The 18,403-nt window shown below is 42.5% G+C and overlaps 1 protein-coding gene across 9 annotated transcripts in view; it reads right to left on the reverse strand.

The window, feature by feature from the left end:
* HERC1 (HECT and RLD domain containing E3 ubiquitin protein ligase family member 1) overlaps positions 1-18,403 on the reverse strand; it is a 216,959-nt gene that overhangs the window by 136,490 nt on the left and 62,066 nt on the right. For 8 of the 9 annotated variants that reach the window (XM_039490822.1, XM_039490819.1, XM_039490821.1 and 5 more), the window contains 8 exons: positions 17,118-17,262; positions 16,851-17,022; positions 15,315-15,449; positions 11,452-11,617; positions 9,484-9,609; positions 1,926-2,147; positions 451-603; positions 138-270 (listed from right to left, as the gene is read on the reverse strand). In XM_039490822.1, coding sequence (XP_039346756.1) covers positions 138-270; positions 451-603; positions 1,926-2,147; positions 9,484-9,609; positions 11,452-11,617; positions 15,315-15,449; positions 16,851-17,022; positions 17,118-17,262 — 1,252 coding nt within the window. Of the gene's footprint in view, positions 1-137; positions 271-450; positions 604-1,610; positions 1,663-1,925; positions 2,148-9,483; positions 9,610-11,451; positions 11,618-15,314; positions 15,450-16,850; positions 17,023-17,117; positions 17,263-18,403 lie in introns of those variants that run through there. The other variant, XM_039490824.1, reaches the window with a different exon arrangement.

Below are 18,403 nucleotides of genomic sequence, written 5' to 3' on the forward strand. Positions count from 1 at the left end.
TTGGAATCTAAGTAAACAAAAATTGTCAAGGAAACTCAGAAGCAGTTGTGGTACCTGAAGTTACTTTAAACTTTTTTAATTAGTATATTTCAAGTTTGTGGTACCTCTTTAAACTTGACCTTTTTAGCAATATATACCTCTTAGTTTTTCCCCAACACTGCCATTCCAAGAACTTTCCTTAAGAAGAGTTGCAGAACGTGAATAGATATCTGTAGCATGAGGCAGTAAAAGCTGGAGGTGTTTGTGTAGCAGTGCCACACTGCTAGAATTCTGGAAACAAGAGAAACGACTTATAACAAAATAATACAAATGTATTTTAGAAGGTTTCATCACATATTAGATTGTAACTTTCAAATACACATTATTTGAATATTATCCTATGTAGATGCTCACACACTGAAGAGGAGTAATGTTCTATTTCCAGAAGATATGACCAAAAACCCCATGTACCTCACTAACACTGTTGATATGACAATAAGCCAGCAATTGTTTCTGCAGTGAACACAACAGCTCATGAAGATGAGCAGGTTGGCTGTTTTCAGATGATGACGTCCCAAGTAAAAATTTATCACTATTCTTTTCCAACTCTCCGAAGGCTTGATCCTAATTAGACAAAAGGAATAATCACATGTTGTCCATTTTCAAATATTATAATACTCTTAGTATCTTAAAAGGAAACTCTTTCACCTCCTAACATTTACGGCTGGGATTTACAAAGGAACCCAAGAAAGTCAATGAGAACTGGGCTCCTTACTCTCTTAGGTTCCTTTGAAAATCCCAGTCTACATAAATTTGGACACAATCTGAAATCACAATCATTGAGATTTTTATAGCAGTCACTGTGACTGCTGTTATACAGTCAAGTATTTCTATTCTAAGGAGGAGATTTTCAAAAGCACAAAGGGACAGACAGGCATTAATGTGAGCTAGACATAACACTCATCTTTGTGCCTTTGAAAATTTCCCCATGAACCACAATATCCAGAGATATGCAACTGGCCCTTTAAAATTTGTTATGGGCTGACTACTGACACAATGGTTTAGAAGAACATGTTAACATGATTAGTATTTTTCACTGTCTAATCTGGAGTGGAATGGAAGAAAAATATCAGTTCAATTTTCACATAAGAATTCAGAAAGAAAAAAAAGTTAGCAGAGTTTCAGATACAAAGTTTGGTAGTGATTCACCTTGAAGCTAAACTGCTCTGGGCTTGTCTTAGATGGACAGATAGTGCACAGCAAGCTGGGGTGTAAATCTATAGTGTTAGCATTCCATGCATTAACTGTCCATGCGGTAGCAGGGTCCACATGGACAGTTAGTGCACAGCACCCTCATCACTATAGATTTACATCCCATCTTGGCATGCACTAACTCTCTATCTAGACAAGCCCTTTAGGGAAGACCCTTAAAAACATCTGTCCACCCCATAGCCTCAGGAAGGCTATGAGCCAGAAGGGGAAAGAACTCCAAGAACCTTTCAAGGATTGCCCATCTCTTCTCCCCCACCACCCTGTGGGTGCTCAGCCTCCTGGTGGGTTTGGGGAGAGGAGCTTCTCAGCTGATAGGCTGCATAGAAGAGTGCAGCGGAAGCCCACTGGCTCAAACAAACCTGGAGGGAGGATTTATGAGCCCTTTTCATCTGCCTGGGGCACCATCCTGCATCTGGGAGCAACTATATATAAACAAAAGTCAAATACAACAATAAGTGTTACAACAATAATATTGGACTCTTAGTATTAGGGATAGTAAATTACTTTTAGTCCTGTTTTAGGGGGGAAATGAGGCTGGTTGCAGGTCCCTGTTGCAGATCTCTTGAATAAACATTAAAGGAGGAACATATAATTATTTTACCCAAACTAAAGAGAGTTTTTTAAAAATAACTTAATTATTACTATAAAAAATTAAAGACAAGCCCTAAACATACCGTGTAAAATCCTAAATTTCTTAGCAGAGTCTTCATTAAAATTTCAGCTAGATGAGTATCTGGATGGCTGCTCTGGATACCATATGTTTGATCAGAGAGGTTTCCATAGCCAATACATAGTGAAGAAACTTCTGTTGCATCAGATGGTGAACTATAACCAAGTAGCGAAGCTACATGGGTATGATCTTGCAAACTCGTCAGAATAATATCCAACTGCATTCTCTAAAGGAAATAATTAGATGGGAACAATTGTTCTTGTTAGACAACAAAGTAATGAACTTTAAAAGTTAGAAATGTTTTCCTAATGCTTTAACTATTAAAACACTTGGGTAATGTAACCACCTGCTAACAACGTTTGATGACCCGTTTTCACTGCAGATTTTCAAAGAGAGGCACTAGATATATATACTGGACTAGATGATAGTCTAAAGCAGGGATGGGCAAACTTTTTTGCCTGAGGGCCACATCTGGGTATGGAAATTGTATGGTGGGCCATGAATGCTCACGAAATTGGGGTTGGGGTACAGGAGGGGGTGAGGGCTCTGGCTGGGAGTGCTGACTCTGGGGTGGGGCCAGAAATGAGGAATTCAGGGTGCAGGAGGGGGCTGGGGAAGGGAGTTTGGGCACGGGAGGAGGTCAAGGGTGCAGGCTTCGGGCGGTGCTCACCTCAAGCAGCTCCTGGAAGCAGCAGCATGTCCCCCCTCCAGCTCCTATCTGGAGGTGAGGCCAGGCAGCTCTGTGCACTGCCCCGCCCACAGGTGCCGCCCCTGCAGCTCCCATTAGCTGCAGTTCCTGGCCAATGGGAGCTGTGGGGGTGGTGCTTGGGGCAGGGGCAGCACGCGAAGCCCCTGGAGCTGGAGGGGGGACATGCTGCTTCTGGGAGCCTCAGCACACACGCGCGGAGCAGCCTCCGACCCTGCTCCCTGGCTGGAGCATGGGAGCAGGGCAAGCTCCCCAGCAGGAGCTCGAGGGCCAGATTAAACCGGCTGGAGGGCTGGATGTGGCCTGTGGGCTATAGTTTGCCCACCCCTGGTCTAAAGATACCTAGGAGAGAGAATTAACTCAATATTCTCATCATTCGGGGGACAGAACAGATGCTAGACTAAAAAGTCCTCTCCAACTCAGTCTTCAGAAACTGTGGCTAACGAATTCCCAATGCTCTTTATAATGACTTAGCAAAACGACAGTGTAAATGAAGCTCAAGCATAAATAATACGAATTTACTGAATTTTTTCTAACACTATGGTAATTGTAAGGTCTAGTGGTTTAAGTGAATAACTACAAACCACAGAAGAGAGCACACAACTTCATGGAAGAAGGTGAAAAAAGCAACTTTGAGTCATCATAGCCTACGGTCAACCTTTTCCAACTTTGTATTGTGGTTTCTCTTGCGGTACACAAGGGTTTAGTAAAAGCCAGAATGGGTAAAGGAAATTGTTTTAAAACAATTTTCACTACAACATTTTGGTATACTGATCATGTCATACAATTTAGAATGTAATAATCTTCTTTTAGTCCACAGACCACACTACTTTCGCTAACTGCATAATCAGTGTCAGAAAATTTCTGGGCATAACCAACAGTTACATTGTTAAATACCCTTGGTGTCATCTCAGCGTGTTGGAAATGGATTTTACAGAGTTTTGTACAATTCTTAATGCATTAATAAATAAGGTATCCATGCAGTATGCCCACCATTTTAGTTTATTCTGTCTGTAACATCCACCTTGTCACAGATTATTCACTTGACTCAGTGCAGCCTTTTGAAAGCCAAAACTGCCCATTAAACTGCCTATATTTAACCCAGCCAAGCTTCACTCATCTTAATATCTACAATATCTTAACTTATACCATGCTTCTATACATCTTTTGACAAATCTCATACTTGAGTTTTAATTCCTTTGACCCAAAGGTGAGAATTGCATTAACAAAAGTATACTAATGTGGATATATACTTATGAAATCTTTTAAACCTATCCCAATGCCCTTGTTCTGAGGTGCTCCACACAGCTTGTCAGTGTGCACTGTAATCAGTATCAATTAACAGAGGATAAGTTAAATTATAAGGGAGTAGCGAAAGCTCCAGTCTACTAACTATTATACAAGAGGTAAGGCTAGATGTCACAATGGCGCCTTCTGGCCTTATAATCTATAAATCTATGAAGATACCAGGGCTCTTAGTTTGTGCTGACCCTAATGTACTATACTTTGAGAAATAATCTTCCAGTTTTGTTAGAATTCATACTCATAATCCTGACATCATTCTAATACACTACATACTCCACTGTACGCAAGTTTAAAAGCCAGAATTATCCTATGTGAATGGATCAAAATGACAGCTGCCCAATGTTATTTTAAACCTAAGGCTCAAATGCTGAAGACCCACAGCTCCCATCCATTTCAAATCACGGAAAGGTCTTTTTGTTCTGTGTCTGTAGCGTGCCTAACACAATGGGGTCCTGGTCCATGACTAAGGCCTGGTCTACACTACGCGTTTATACCAAATTTAGCAGCGTTAAACCGATTTTACGCTGCACCCGTCCACACAACGAAGCCCTTTACATCGATATAAAGGGCTCTTAAAACCAATATCTGTACTCCTCCCCGACGAGGGGAGTAGCGCTCAAATCGGTATTGCCATGTCGGATTAGGGTTAGTGTGGCCACAAATCGATGGTATTGGCCTCTGGGAGCTATCCCACAATGCACCATTGTGACCGCTCTGGAAAGCCATCTGAACTCGGATGCACTTGCCAGGTAGACAGGAAAAGCCCCGCGAACTTTTGAATTTCATTTCCGGGTTTGGCCAGGGTGGAGAGCTCACCAGCACAGGTGACCACGCAGAGCTCATCAGCACAGGTAACAATGCAGTCTCCTGAGAATCGAAAAAGAGCTCCAGCATGGACTGGATCTGGAGGTACTGGATCTGATCGCTGTATGGGGAGAGGATTCCATGCTAACAGAACTGCGTTCCAAAAGACGAAATGAAAAAACATTTGAAAAAATTTTCAAGGCCATGATGCAGAGAGGCCACACCAGGGACTCAGTACAGTGCCGTGTGAAAGTTAAGGAGCTCAGACAAGCCTACCAGAAAACCAAAGAAGCAAACGGAAAGTCCGGGGCAGGGCCAAAAACATGCCGCTTCTATGCTGAGCTGCATGCAATTCTAAGGGGGTCCGCCACCACTACCCCACCCCTGTCCGTGCATTCTGAGGTGGGGGTGGTAATCGCAGCCATGGCTGAGGATTCTGCGGACGGGGAAGATGAGGAGGAAGAGGAGGACGAGCTTGTAGAGAGCACACGGCACTCCGTTCTCCCCAACAGCCAGGAGCTTTTTCTCACCCTGATGGAATTACCATCCCAGCCCTCCCAAGCAACTATCCCAGACAATGAAGCCATGGAAGGGACCTCTGGTGAGTGTACCTTGTAAATATAAGGCATGGTTTAAAAGCAAGCGTTTTTTAATGATTAATTTGCCCTGAGGACTTGGGATGCATTCGCGGCCAGTACAGTTACTGGAAAAGTCTGTTAACGTGTCTGGGGATGGAGTGGAAATCCTCCAGGGACATCTCCATGAAGCTCTCCTGGAGGTACTCCAAAAACCTTTACAGAAGGTTTCTGGGCAGGGCAGCCTTATTCCGTCCTCCATGGTAGGCCACTTGACCACGCCATGCATGTAGCGAGTAATGGTATCATTGCATGACAAAGCCTAGCTGCGTATGGTCCCGGTGTTTGCTGGCATTCAAGCTCTTTATCTCGCTGTGTTATCCTCAGGAGAGCGATATCGTTCATGGTAACCTGGTTGAAATTCCGGAATTTAATTAAGGGGACAGAGATGGCCATTCCTACCAGGCTGTTTGCCTGTTGCTTAAAAAAAATCTTTCCTTGCAAGTAGCCAAGCAGGGGGCAGGTGATTGGCGCTGAGCTTTTTCGTGTTTGGGTAGCAGGGATCTTCCCTGCTACCAGCCATGCGGTGGGAGGAGGAGTAAAGTGATCATCCCAGAGAATTGGATGGGGGGTGGTGGTTTCTGCTGCTGCATGTTAACAGGAAAGAAGCAGCACTGAACGGGCTTTGCTTGCTATTTGGTAAAGGAGGACGCTGGATATATGAAGGCTGCAGAAGACAATGGCTTACCATGGCCGCATGCAAGCTGAATTCTGCTGCCCGGACCTGCATCTGTGAGATTTCTAACACCAGAGCCACAGGCACTCAATATTAAGATGCAAAATGCGACCTTGTAGTCAAATCACATATGCTATGTAAGGTGAATAGTGTTGTTCACCGTGAAAGAGTATAAGCATTGTTCTGTAAAATGTATCTTTTAAAATATTTCTCTCCCTTTTTTCCCCTCCCTCATGCAGCTGCAAATTTTTCAAGCCTCCCTACTCCATCCCGAAGGCTAGCTCAGATAAGGTGGCAGAAAAAAAAGACGCGAGATGAAATGTTCTCGGAAATCATGGAAGTGACCCGCAATGAAAGAGCTCATCTGAATGAGTGGAAGGTTGTGGTATCAAATTACAGGAAAGATGCCAGTGAAGGACAGGAGGGACGCTCGAGATGAGAGGTGGCGACAGGAAGATCAGAGGTGGCGGCAGGAAGATCAGCGGTGGCGGGATGCAACTCTGGGGCTGCTGCGTGATCAAATTGACATGCTCCGGCGTTTGGTGGAGCTTCAGGAACAGCAGCAGGATCACAGAGTGCCGCTGCAGCCCCTGTATAACCACCCTCACCCCTCACCATGTTCCACATCCTCCTCACCCAGACGTGTAAGAACGCGTGGGGGGAGGCTCCGTGCACCCGCCCACTCCACCCCCGTGGACAGCCCAACCAAAAGGCTGTCATTACTTTGAAATTTTTTTAGTGGCCTTTTCCTTCCCTCCTATCCTCCTCCCAAACCACACCCGGGCTACCTTGTCAGTTCTCTCCCTCTTTTTATAATGAATTAATAAAGAGTACATTATTTTTAAACGATAGTGACTTTATTTCCTTAAGCAAGATGTAATCGAAGGGGGAGGGTGGGTTGTTTACAGGGAATGAGTCTATCAAGGAGCAGGGGGGGTCATCAAGGGGAAACAAACACAACAGTCACACCGTACCCTGGCCCGTGATGAAACTCGTTTTCAAAGCTTCTCTGATGCGCACTGCTTCCTGGTGTGCTCTTCTAATCGCCCTGGTGTCTGGCTGCGCGTAATCAGTGGCCAGGTGATTTGCCTCAGCCTCCCACCCCGCCATAAAGGTCTCCCCCTTACTCTCACAGAGATTGTGGAGCACACAGCAAGCAGCAATAACAAAGGGGACATTGGTTTGGCTGAGGTCTGAGCGAGTCAGTAATGTGCGCCAGCGCGCCTTTAAACGGCCAAATGCACATTCTACCACCATTCTGCACTTGCTCAACCTGTAGTTGAACAACTCCTGACTACTGTCCAGGCTGCCTGTGTATGGCTTCATGAGCCATGGCATCAAGGGTAGGCTGGGTCCCCCAGGATAACTACAGGCATTTCAACATCCCCAACTGTTATTTTCTGGTCTGGGAAGTAATTCCCTTGCTGCAGCCGTTTAAACAGAGTAGCGTTCCTGAAGACGCAAGCGTCATGAACCCTTCCTGGCCATCCCACGTGGATGTTGGTGAAACGTCCCTTGTGATCCACCAGTGCTTGCAGCACCATTGAAAAGTACCCCTTGCGGTTTACGTACTGGGTGCCCTGGTGCTCCGGTGCCAAGATAGGGATATGGGTTCCATCTATCGCCCCTCCACAGTTAGGGAATCCCAGTGCAGCAAAGCCATCCACTATGGCCTGCACGTTTCGCAGAGTCACAACCTTTCGTAGCATCAGCTTAATGATTGCTTTGGCTACTTGCATCACAGCAGCCCCCACAGTAGATTTTCCCACTCCAAATTGATTTCCGACTGACCGGTAGCTGTCTGGCGTTGCAAGCTTCCAGAGGGCTATTGCCACTCGCTTCTCAACTGTGAGGGCTGCTCTCACCTTGGTATTCTGGCGTTTCAGGGCAGGGGAAAGCAAGTCACAAAGTTCCATGAAAGTGCCCTTACGCATGCAAAAGTTTCGCAGCCACTGGGAATCGTCCCACACCTGCAAAACTATGCGGTCCCACCAGTCTGTGCTTGTTTCCCAGGCCCAAAATCAGCGTTCAATGGCTTGAACCTGCCCCATTACCAGCAGGATCTCCAAAGCACAGGGGCACGCGGTTTGAGAGAATTCTGTGTCCATGTCCTCATCACTCTCGTCGCCGCGCTGCCGTAGCCGCCTCCTCCTCGCCTGGTTTTGCAGGTCCTGGTTCAGCATATACTGCACGAGAATGCGTGAGGTGTTTACAACGTCCATGGTTGCTGTCTTGAGCTGAGCAGGGTCCATGCTTGCTGTGCTATGGCGTCTGCACAGTTCACCCAGGAAAAAAGGCACGAAACGGTTGTCTGCTGCTTTCACGGAGGGAGGGGTGAGGCTGTACCCAGAACCACCCGCGACAATGTTTTTTGCCCCATCAGGCACTGGGATCTCAACCCAGAATTCCAAGGGCAGGGGAGACTGTGGGAACTATGGGATAGCTACCCACAGTGCAACGCTCCGGAAATCGACACCAGCCTCGGTACATGGACGCACACCGCCAAATTAATGTGCTTAGTGTGGCTGCGTGCACTTGACTTTATACAATCTGTTTTAAAACCGGTTTCTGTAAAATCGGTATAATCCCATAGTGTAGACGTACCCTAAGGCTCTGAGGCACTATAGTAATAAATAAATAAATAATCAAACAAATAAAATGTCTGTCTTTAACTTCTTCTCTCTTCCCACTCTATGATGGGGGTGGGCAAGAGGAATGTCTCAACAGGATATTCCCCACTCCTCAAATGAAGCACTGCTAAGTGTAACTCCTCTGCCCAGCAGTGACTCACCAGGATGGCTTTTCTTCTTTCCCACAAGCAACGAAGGAAAGGTATGCAGAGAACCTGGCCTAAAGCACATTCTACTCCAAGATACCACTGTCGCCTGTGCTCACTCATTTCATTAATGAACGTACAGGCTCTTTATCACTGGGGTTTGGGTTATAAACATTTTGGGGATGGATAGGCATCCACACACACTGGACAGCAGTGATCTAGTGATTATGGACTACGCACCAGGTAGGGAGTTAAATTTTTTATTCTGTTCCTGATTCTACATTTGACTTGCTGTATGACACTGGGCAAGTCATCCAACCTTTCTGTGTTGATCTCAGTTGCTCACATTTGTAAAAACAGGGGCAGTAATACTTATCCACTTGTGAAAGATGCTCTAAAATCTATGTATAAAAAGCATTATACAAGTATTCTGATTATTAGTATAGAACCACAAGATCTAATTCCAGCACTTTTCCTTATTTTTGAAAAACAAAATTAAGGCACTGGCAACGTAAGATTTTTAAGTTTACATTATTCAGATTTGTTTAATTAGATTGGCTCTCAACAGTAATTGACCTTCAAGCTGCTCCAGGTATCTTCTAATATAGGTGTTCACGTAATAAGTTTCAAAGGGTGACATATAGTTTTACAAGGCCTTACCTGCCCCTTTGATAAGCTCTCCCATCTATCAGGGCCTTGGGGTAGAAGAGAATGCAGCAATTCCATTCTTTCTCGCAATGGAGGCAGTAGCATAGTTGCACCTACAGACAGCGTCTCAATTACAACCTAACATGAAAGAGAGGGGGAGACAACTTTATATTTTGAAATATTTTTGTATCAACATAATGGCATTTAAAAAAAATTACTATGATTTAAATCAAAGATATCTAACATATCTAAATAATTTAATTTAGAATAATGTTCATTCTCACAGCTGCAGTAATATAGTCATCTTGTGCTATGGGAGATGACAATTCAACTTCTAGTGCTCATTAATCCGCTGATTGCAGCGGTAGCTTTCTGGAGATAAATTCTAAGAGTTAAGTTCTGTTCAGTTACACTGGGATAAACTTAGAGCAGAACTTTAGCTATGAGAGAGCAGAATAGGGCTGTATGTAATTCGATACCAAAAACAAGCATACACGGACACACACATACAGCAGTTTAATTTTACTGTAAATTAGGTTAGTGCACTAGTTTTCCTTACTTTCTAGGGGTGTGTGTTCAAACCCTGACTGAGCCCAAACTGATCACAAGTAATAGCAAATTACTTAATTTCTTCCTAGTTCTTTCTAAATACATCAGTAAGCCACCACAAATATTAACACAATTTGGTATGATTGGCTGAGGGCCAGAGGCTGAGGAGGACTCTCTCTCTAGCCTTGAGAGAGAGGAGGACCTGGCTGCCTGGGAGCCAAGCATGGTACCTGAAGTGGAGCAGTGCTGGGGAAGGGCAGAGGGAGCTGGGGAGCTCCAGCCTAGCAAAGCCCCAGACTGCAGGCCTCGTTAAGGGCTCACAAAGGGATATTGGGGCTGCACAGAGGCAGCCCAGAGATAGGCAGAGGCAGCTGGTCCAACCCCACCCTTGCCGTCGCCGATGATGAGTGGTTTATAGACTGCAGTCCACCCCAGGGAGCGGGGGACTAGATGGTGACTGGCAGTAGCCACTGAAGCAAGGCGGGGATAGAGGGTTGGGGGTTCCCCTGGGTAGGGAGATGCAGAGTGTGGGTTACTGCCAGGGCAGAACCCTGACACTGAGGGACACGGGGGCCAGCAGCAGGCAAGACACTGGCCTGCAGAGGGCGCTCAGCACTGGAAGAGCTAATTCCCTGGATGGTCAGTAGAAGGCGTCGCGCCAGTGAGTCTTCACCCCGCCACAATTGTATTCTGTGTTGTAACTGAAATCAAAGTGTATACTTTTATTACAAATATTTGCACTGTAAAAATGGTAAAATAGTATTTTTCAACTCACCTCATACAAGTACTGTAGTGCAATCTCTTTGTAGTGAAAGCGCAACTTAGTAGAACTGAGTGGACTTTTAGGCTCTGAAGTTTTACATTGTTTTGTTTCGAGTGCAATTATGTAACAAAAAAAATCTACATTTGTAATTGCACTTTCACAATAAAGAGACTGCACTACAGTTCTTGTATGAGATGAACTGAAAAATACTATTTCTTTTGTTTGCCTTTTTACAGCGCAAATATTTGTAATAAAAAATATAAAATGAGCACTGTCTACTTTGTATGCTGTGTTGTAATTGAAATCAATAGATTTGAAAATGTAGAATAACATCCAAAAATATTTAATAAATTTCAGTTGGTATTCTATTGTTTAACAGTGCAATTTAAACTGTGATTAATCACGATTAATTTTTTTGAGTTAACTGTGATTAATCAACAGCCCTAATTTTATATATATAAAAAAGCCGACTGAAGTTATACTGGAGTTCAGATATCTACTCACCATCAATAACTGTTTATCAAACTGGCTCAATTTACAACTCAAAACTGGATTTTTATCAGTAAATCAAGTATTGCTAGTACTAAAGTGCCATTTTTACAGAATATCTTTTCTGATCATAACCATACATCAAAGAGAATTGGATGTGAATTAAAAAAATTACTTACTTCCTGTATTTCATCTGGGACAGAGGAGTCCATCAACCTAAACAGCAAATTCCGAAGTGGGCCTGCCTGTCTTCCAAGAATGCTAGTAGCTACTCCGCCAGCTAACGCAAGAGCAAGATGATTAGAAAGCAACTTCAGGCACAACTTCAGGAAATTGTGATGTTCTCTGCAAAACAAAATGTTGTTGTTAATCTTGCCTGTAAATCAGCTTTGACAATACCAAGTTTAGGTCCCATGGGGAAACAGGATCTTATATATGAGGATAAAATCTTTCCAGGCCTCTCAAAAATCTTATTGACATTGTAATATAAAAGACAGATTGGTTATCCACCTGAGGGTGGGAGGCTGAGATAGCTGCTAGGTGGACCTTTATCGAGCTAATGGCCAAACCTTGCTGTTTTAGGCACAAAAGATAGACCAAGATATCCTCGATTGAAGAATGCATCAACAAAACTGTAGAACCAAACCAACTAGAGAAACATTTCCACTTAGAGAGGCCAGTAGTCTTAGTAGACAGTAGTCTACTATTCAACAGTACATCCTGAACCTCTTTTGAATACAACTGCTCCTTAGAATCTAACTATGGAGCATCCATGCTGCTGGATTGAGTGTCTTGCAGGTTCGGACGGCGCAAGCGACCGGAGTTTTGAGAAATTAGATCTGGGTCCAATGGAAGTGGTATCAGCTTTCACCAAAAGGGACAGGAGGTTGCTCGACCAGGGACCCCAGACTGACCCTATAGGGAACAAAACTGATGGCATTTCCTGTTGTATCTCATTGCAAACTGGTCTACCTGGGGAGTCCCCTAGAGCTGGAAAATGAACCTGGCTACATCTGGAAGAAGGGACAACTCATGGTGACTCGTAAATGACCTGCTTAGATAATCTGCCAACACATTCTGCACTCTGAGAAGGTAATAGACTTTGAGATCAATCGCGCTGGCAATGCAAAAGTCTCATACACAAATTGCATCTTGGCAGAACAGGGATGAGCGGGCCCCTTCTTTTCTGTAGAAACAGAATATTGTTGCTGTGTTGTCTGTGAGAGTGAGTAGGCATCTTCCCTTGATATGGGATAGAAAACCTGACATGCCAGCCAGATAGCTGCCACCCCCCTGACATTTATGTGAAGAGTCAGGTCCTTTTTGAACCATAAACCCTGTGAGTGAAGGAAACCCAGACAAGGCCCTCAATCTACAGCAGACACATCCATCCATGGTTGACGAGGGACAAATGGAACTCCTATGCAGATGTTAGCACGGTTCGTCCACCAATCTACAGACTCTAAAATGTGCGCGGGGCCCCTTGACCACAGTGTTCAAATGATGACAATACAACAAAAATACTGAGGCCAGCCAACCCTGTAGAGTCCTCAGATGCAATCTGGCATACCAGACTATATATGTGCAAGAAGCTGTTTGTCCCAGACACCTCATATAATTCCATACAGTTGTGATTGTAAAATGATCCATCTAAAATGATGGATTGAGTTGTCTGAATCCATATCTCTGGAAGGAAAAAAAATGGTTACCTACCTTTCTGTAACTATTGTTCTTTGAGATGTGCTGAACAAGTCCATTCCACTGTAGGTTTGTGCATGCCTCATGCACAGCTGTCAAAGATTTTTCCATTAGCAGTACCCATCAGCGCAGCGCAAGGGCCCTCTGGTGCCTTGTGCCACTACACGCATGCATAAAGGGGCACGCTGCCCCCAACCTTCCTCAGTTCCTTCATACCAGAAAGACTGATAAAGAGGGGAAGGCAGGCAAGTTGTGGAATGAACATGTGCAACATCTTGAAGAACAGTTACAGAAAACCGGTTTTGCTTCTTCAAGTAATTGCACATGTCCATTCTACTGCAGGTGACTCACAAGCAGTTCAAACTGGTGGTGGGCTCAGAGTCTACTTAAACAAAGATTAACGGACAACTCGTCCGAACCTGGCATCCTCTCTGGATTGATGAGATATGGCATAGTGAGAGGCAAATGTATGGAGCAAAGACAAGGTAGCTGCCTTACAAATATCCAGAATGGGAAACCTAACCTGCAACCTGGTTGAGTGAGCCATCACTCTATTCAGAGGTGTGACGTCAGCCAATTGGTAAGATAAACAAATGTAGCCCGAGATCCAGGCGGAGATCCTCCAAGTTGAGACTGGTTGGCCCTTTATTCTATCTGAAATGGTGAAGAGTTGAGCCGAAGCCCTGAATGACCTAATCCAGTCTTGGTAAAAGGTCAAAGCTCTTCTAACATCAAGGGTATGAAGCATTTCTTTTCCTTTACAGGAATGAGACTTTGGAAAGAATGTTGGTTAAATAAATCTCTTGATTTAAATTCAATTTGGAGACCACTTTAGACAGGAATTTAGGGTGAAGCCAACGTAAAACCTTGTCCCTAAAGGAAGTTGTATAGGAAGGCTCTGATACCAAAGCTCGTAGCCAAGGTTAGGGCAACGAGGAAAGCTACTTTCACTGACATGTAACAAGAACAAGTTGCTAGCAGCTCAAAGGCGTGGGGAACATCAACTTTGCTAGTACTAAACTTAAGCTCAACTGTGAAATATAATAAACCTATGGGTATAATAAGAACAAATCCTTCGGAAACATGATAGACATGAGGTTTGACAAAAATTGATCCGTTATCCACAGGTAGATGGAAAGCTGATACCACTCCCAGATGGACTCTAATTAAACTAAGAGCCAATTATTTAAGGACAAAAGATAGTCCAAAACATGGCTAATCGGAGCTTGAGCTGGAGGAATGCCTCTCTGTAGGGACCAGATATAAAATCTCTTCCATTTAGCAAAGTAAGCAGATCTAATGAAAGCTTTCTGCTATTCAGCAGGACTTCCTGTATCCCCCTGTTCCAAAGTTGTCAGCCACAAAGAATCTACGCAATCAGATAGAGAGCTTGAAGCCTGGGATGAAGAAAGAGACCATTGTGCTGGGAGATACGATACACCTCTCTCAGGAACAACAGTTGAGGTCAAACTGATGCCACTAATAAGGTTGAAAACCAAGGTTGATTGGGCTATGCCGGGGCTATTAGAACAAAGTGAGCAGAATCTTGCTTAACTTTGGATAAGACTTTGGGCAGGAGCGGAACTGGAGGTAAGGCACAGCAGTCCCCGCAATCAGGCTAGGGGGAAAGCATCTGTCAGTGAATCAGGGCTGAGGCCCCCTTGAGAACAAAAAAAAAAAAAAAAAAAAGACATCATAATAAAGCCTGTTGGCTGGTGATTCTAAGCTATAACTCTGACATAGAATAACTTTTTCTCAACAAGTCCAGCTTTTTTGCATCCCTTGACTTAGGGGTAGATGCCCGATTCCCCTAGCACTCCCTCTTGTTGGCAGCCGAGACAACCAGTCACCCTGGAGGGGCATGGGAATAAAAATGCTCAAAACCCTGAGTGAGCACAATACCTACGCTCCACTAGCTATACAAATATGTAATTACATACAAGAAAAAACAGCTGAGAGCACTTGTTAAAGCAAGGCCAATAGATTAAAACAACTATCCCAGGCAGAAGAAGGAACTGAGGGGAGGTGGGGTGGCTCCTCCCTGTATACATGTATGCAGTGGCTTGCTGCTGGAAAAGGCAGATGGGTACCGCGGGGAAAAATTTTTTGACAACGGTCCTTGGGATGTATGCACACCAAGAGCGGAATGCATATGTGCAATCACTCAAAGAAGAGTAGTTTGATTTTTGGTATTGAAAAAAATATTGTATTGCAAATCAAAATATACCTGAAATGCAAAGGCTGTTTAATCCAGGAAACCCAAATCTTTACTATTAAAAACAAAACCATATACCACTATTCAAACAAACAAACAAAACTAAACATGCATATCCTGTATAGATACCTTGATGAAGGGAAAGGAAGAGGGGGAATCTCGCTGTTAATTTTATCACAGTACCGCTCAAGAAAGGACCGGAGATGGGAGAAGGTACTTTCTTCAAGATCTACACAATAAGGTCTGTGCCATGCAACAACTTGTCTGGAATCAAACATAAGAAATGCATGAAGTACACTGAAATAAATGCACATGTAAAACATGCAACTATCTGTATAATAAATTAACAAATACAGTAAGTTAATACGGTTGTCATGACAAGGACACTGTATCATTGCATTCCTTGGCAGCAGAGACACTTGCTGGGATTGTCTGGGTTTCTCTCACTTAATTCTCTGCCATTGCAGGGACTTCGGACATTGATGCACCTCATCCCCTCCTATTCTCTGCCTGTGGCACATTACAGTTTAGTCTCCTGTGGGCTGTAATACTTCGGTCAAAGTTTGGTTGTTGCGTTCAGTGTGTGGATTCTGAATAGTGTTGGTGGCCTGTGATATACAGGAGGTTAGACTAGATGATACGGTGATTCCTTCTGGCCTAAAACTCTATGACTCTAAGGTTTTGGCTCACAGCTTGACCTAACAAAATAGTTATAATCTGATTGGGGCAGAAAATCTTCCTGATGCTTGTAGCTAGTTTCTCTCTTTTCTGTAAATGTCTCTCTGAATCAAACACTGAACAACTAAAACAAAAGATGTGCTTTTATGGGTACCTTAAATATAGGGACATGGGATTTTTGCAGCTGATTCTTAGAGGAGCTATAAAACAGTCTCAAAGCTAGTTTGGCATCATGAAAGTTACTAATTCACTCCAGAAATTTTGACATAATACTGGCACAGTTTGAAGGGATGCAGTCATTTGTTATTTGAAATTAACTAATTTTTGAAAATTCCATTTTCTATTATAGCTCCCTTTAAAACAGAACGTTTTGAAAAAAAATTGCTTTTTATCAGGGTCTTCTCCAATAAAGTGCTTCAGCTTCAAGCAAAGACAAGGGCTAACAAACAATTTTTAAAGTGATTTAGGTCAACCAGAGCAAACACACATGGACACACTTATTTTGATGTTAGAATAGCTTATTTCAGTTAACTTAAACCAATTCCCAATTACGTTAAACTAAAAAAAGCCTCTCAAACTGAAGGGTGTCTATCCATGGGGTTTGTTTACACAAGACCTTAAACAATTTTTTCCTTGCTAACAGATTATACAGGGAAACAGTGTAACTGACACAAAGTGCTGTCATAGCCACAAAATAAACAAACTTGAAAAACAATTATTTTTCAACTTTTCAGTTTTAGTAACCTTAAATGTTCTTTGTCCAATGGTAGGTACAAAGCCTTTGGAGAAAATATTTTTGAATTGACAATATCCCTATCTGTTATAACTGTTACACATAAACCACAATGATTAAAAAAACCAAAACAGAAAATCTTTAAAGCATTATAAACAGAACTGTTACAATACTGCAATGTACAATCCTGTTAACAAGCACAATGAAGAATTTTACCATACATTGGTGTATTTTTATAGAATGTAGTATTTTACCTGTCCCTTGGAAGGGCTGTCCAGGCAAGGCTATGCGAAGTGCCAGCTGAAATCTGCTGAATTGCTATTCCGTCTAAACCACTTACTTTCTTTGGTTTAGTAATGGGACCAGTGGAATTTCCCTGACCGCACTGTCCCATGGAATTGTTACCCCAAGCATAAACTTCATTATCTAAAGAGACAATCAAAGAAGGAAACAAAATTTGAGGCTCAGTGTCTTTTAATCAAAGACTATTATAAATACCCTATATACCATATTTATTTTACCATGAGAAAGTGCCAAACAATGGCTGTCACCAATTGAAGTATCAACTATTCTTGTAGCAGCCAGCTCTTCAATCAGCTTGGGTCTAAGAGCAGTAGCTTCTGAAGAACCACAGCCTAGGCATGCACCACAGCCCCACGCATATACCTAAAAACACAAATATACATATAAGTTTTCAACACAATATTATTGGTATTGGTCAAGAGACAGAGCTACAGAAGATTGTGTGTGTGTAATTATTGCAATTATACCTGTAATTGCATAAGCAAGTTATGTATGTATATTTGTATTTATACATACTGTACAAATCTGGGCTCTGATACACCTCTTTATATATAAATTCCCTAACTTCTCCTCCATAAATTAATTATACACATTATGCCACAGAAAATTCTTCAGGCTAACAATTCTCCAATACACAACACAAGAAAAAATATTTGAAAGATTAAATGACCTCAAACCACCATAATTTTCAAAACCATCATAACATATAAACTATACAAGATTATTCTCCTGTTTTTAGTCCCAACATTATTTGGTCTAAAACCATCCTCTTGTGGATAAATTTAATTCCGAATTCCTTCCCATTTGTAGGCTTAAATTTCATTTAATCACACCTCACAATACCTTTACAAACAAATCAAAACAAATACTAGAAGAGTTGCAATTACATGCCAAGTAACTGGGGTAGAAAGAGATTTTAGTAAGGGTCTTGGACAAACACAGCTGTTGAAATTTAGCAAACAATGCAGCAATCAAAATTTATCTGAAATATAAGTATAAACCTTAAAAAATTATTTTATTTGATTATTAAGACCCTTGGGCCCCAGACCTTTTCTTTAGGATCTGACATGGACAGGAACAGACTGCTGAATCCGGGCCCATGTGCATATATGGCTTTATATAAACAATGTATTCAAACCTATTACTATATATGCTGTAATGTTCATTAAGACTATGAAATATTCTATAAAATAGCTCCACATTTCTGTATTATCCTTTAAAAGAGAACACTTGCAAGACTGGGCCTTTGGTGTTTTGCATTTATAATATAGAAATGTATACTAAATATACAGATAGAAATTATAAACTGTAGTTCTAGTCTGTAAAGATAAAAATAATATATGTTTCTGTGTATATCATAATCTTGGGAATTTTTTCCTTATAGATTGAAGAAGTCATGTGGCACTTGAATATTATACTACAGCTATAGTACATTATTGGAAAAGAGGAATAATTGTTATATGACAACTGTGATTATAAACTATCATATTAGTTACCACTTGTA

The sequence above is a fragment of the Mauremys reevesii genome, linkage group 10 (assembly GCF_016161935.1).
Source record: "Mauremys reevesii isolate NIE-2019 linkage group 10, ASM1616193v1, whole genome shotgun sequence".
In the NCBI taxonomy this organism is placed as follows: Eukaryota; Metazoa; Chordata; order Testudines; family Geoemydidae; genus Mauremys; species Mauremys reevesii.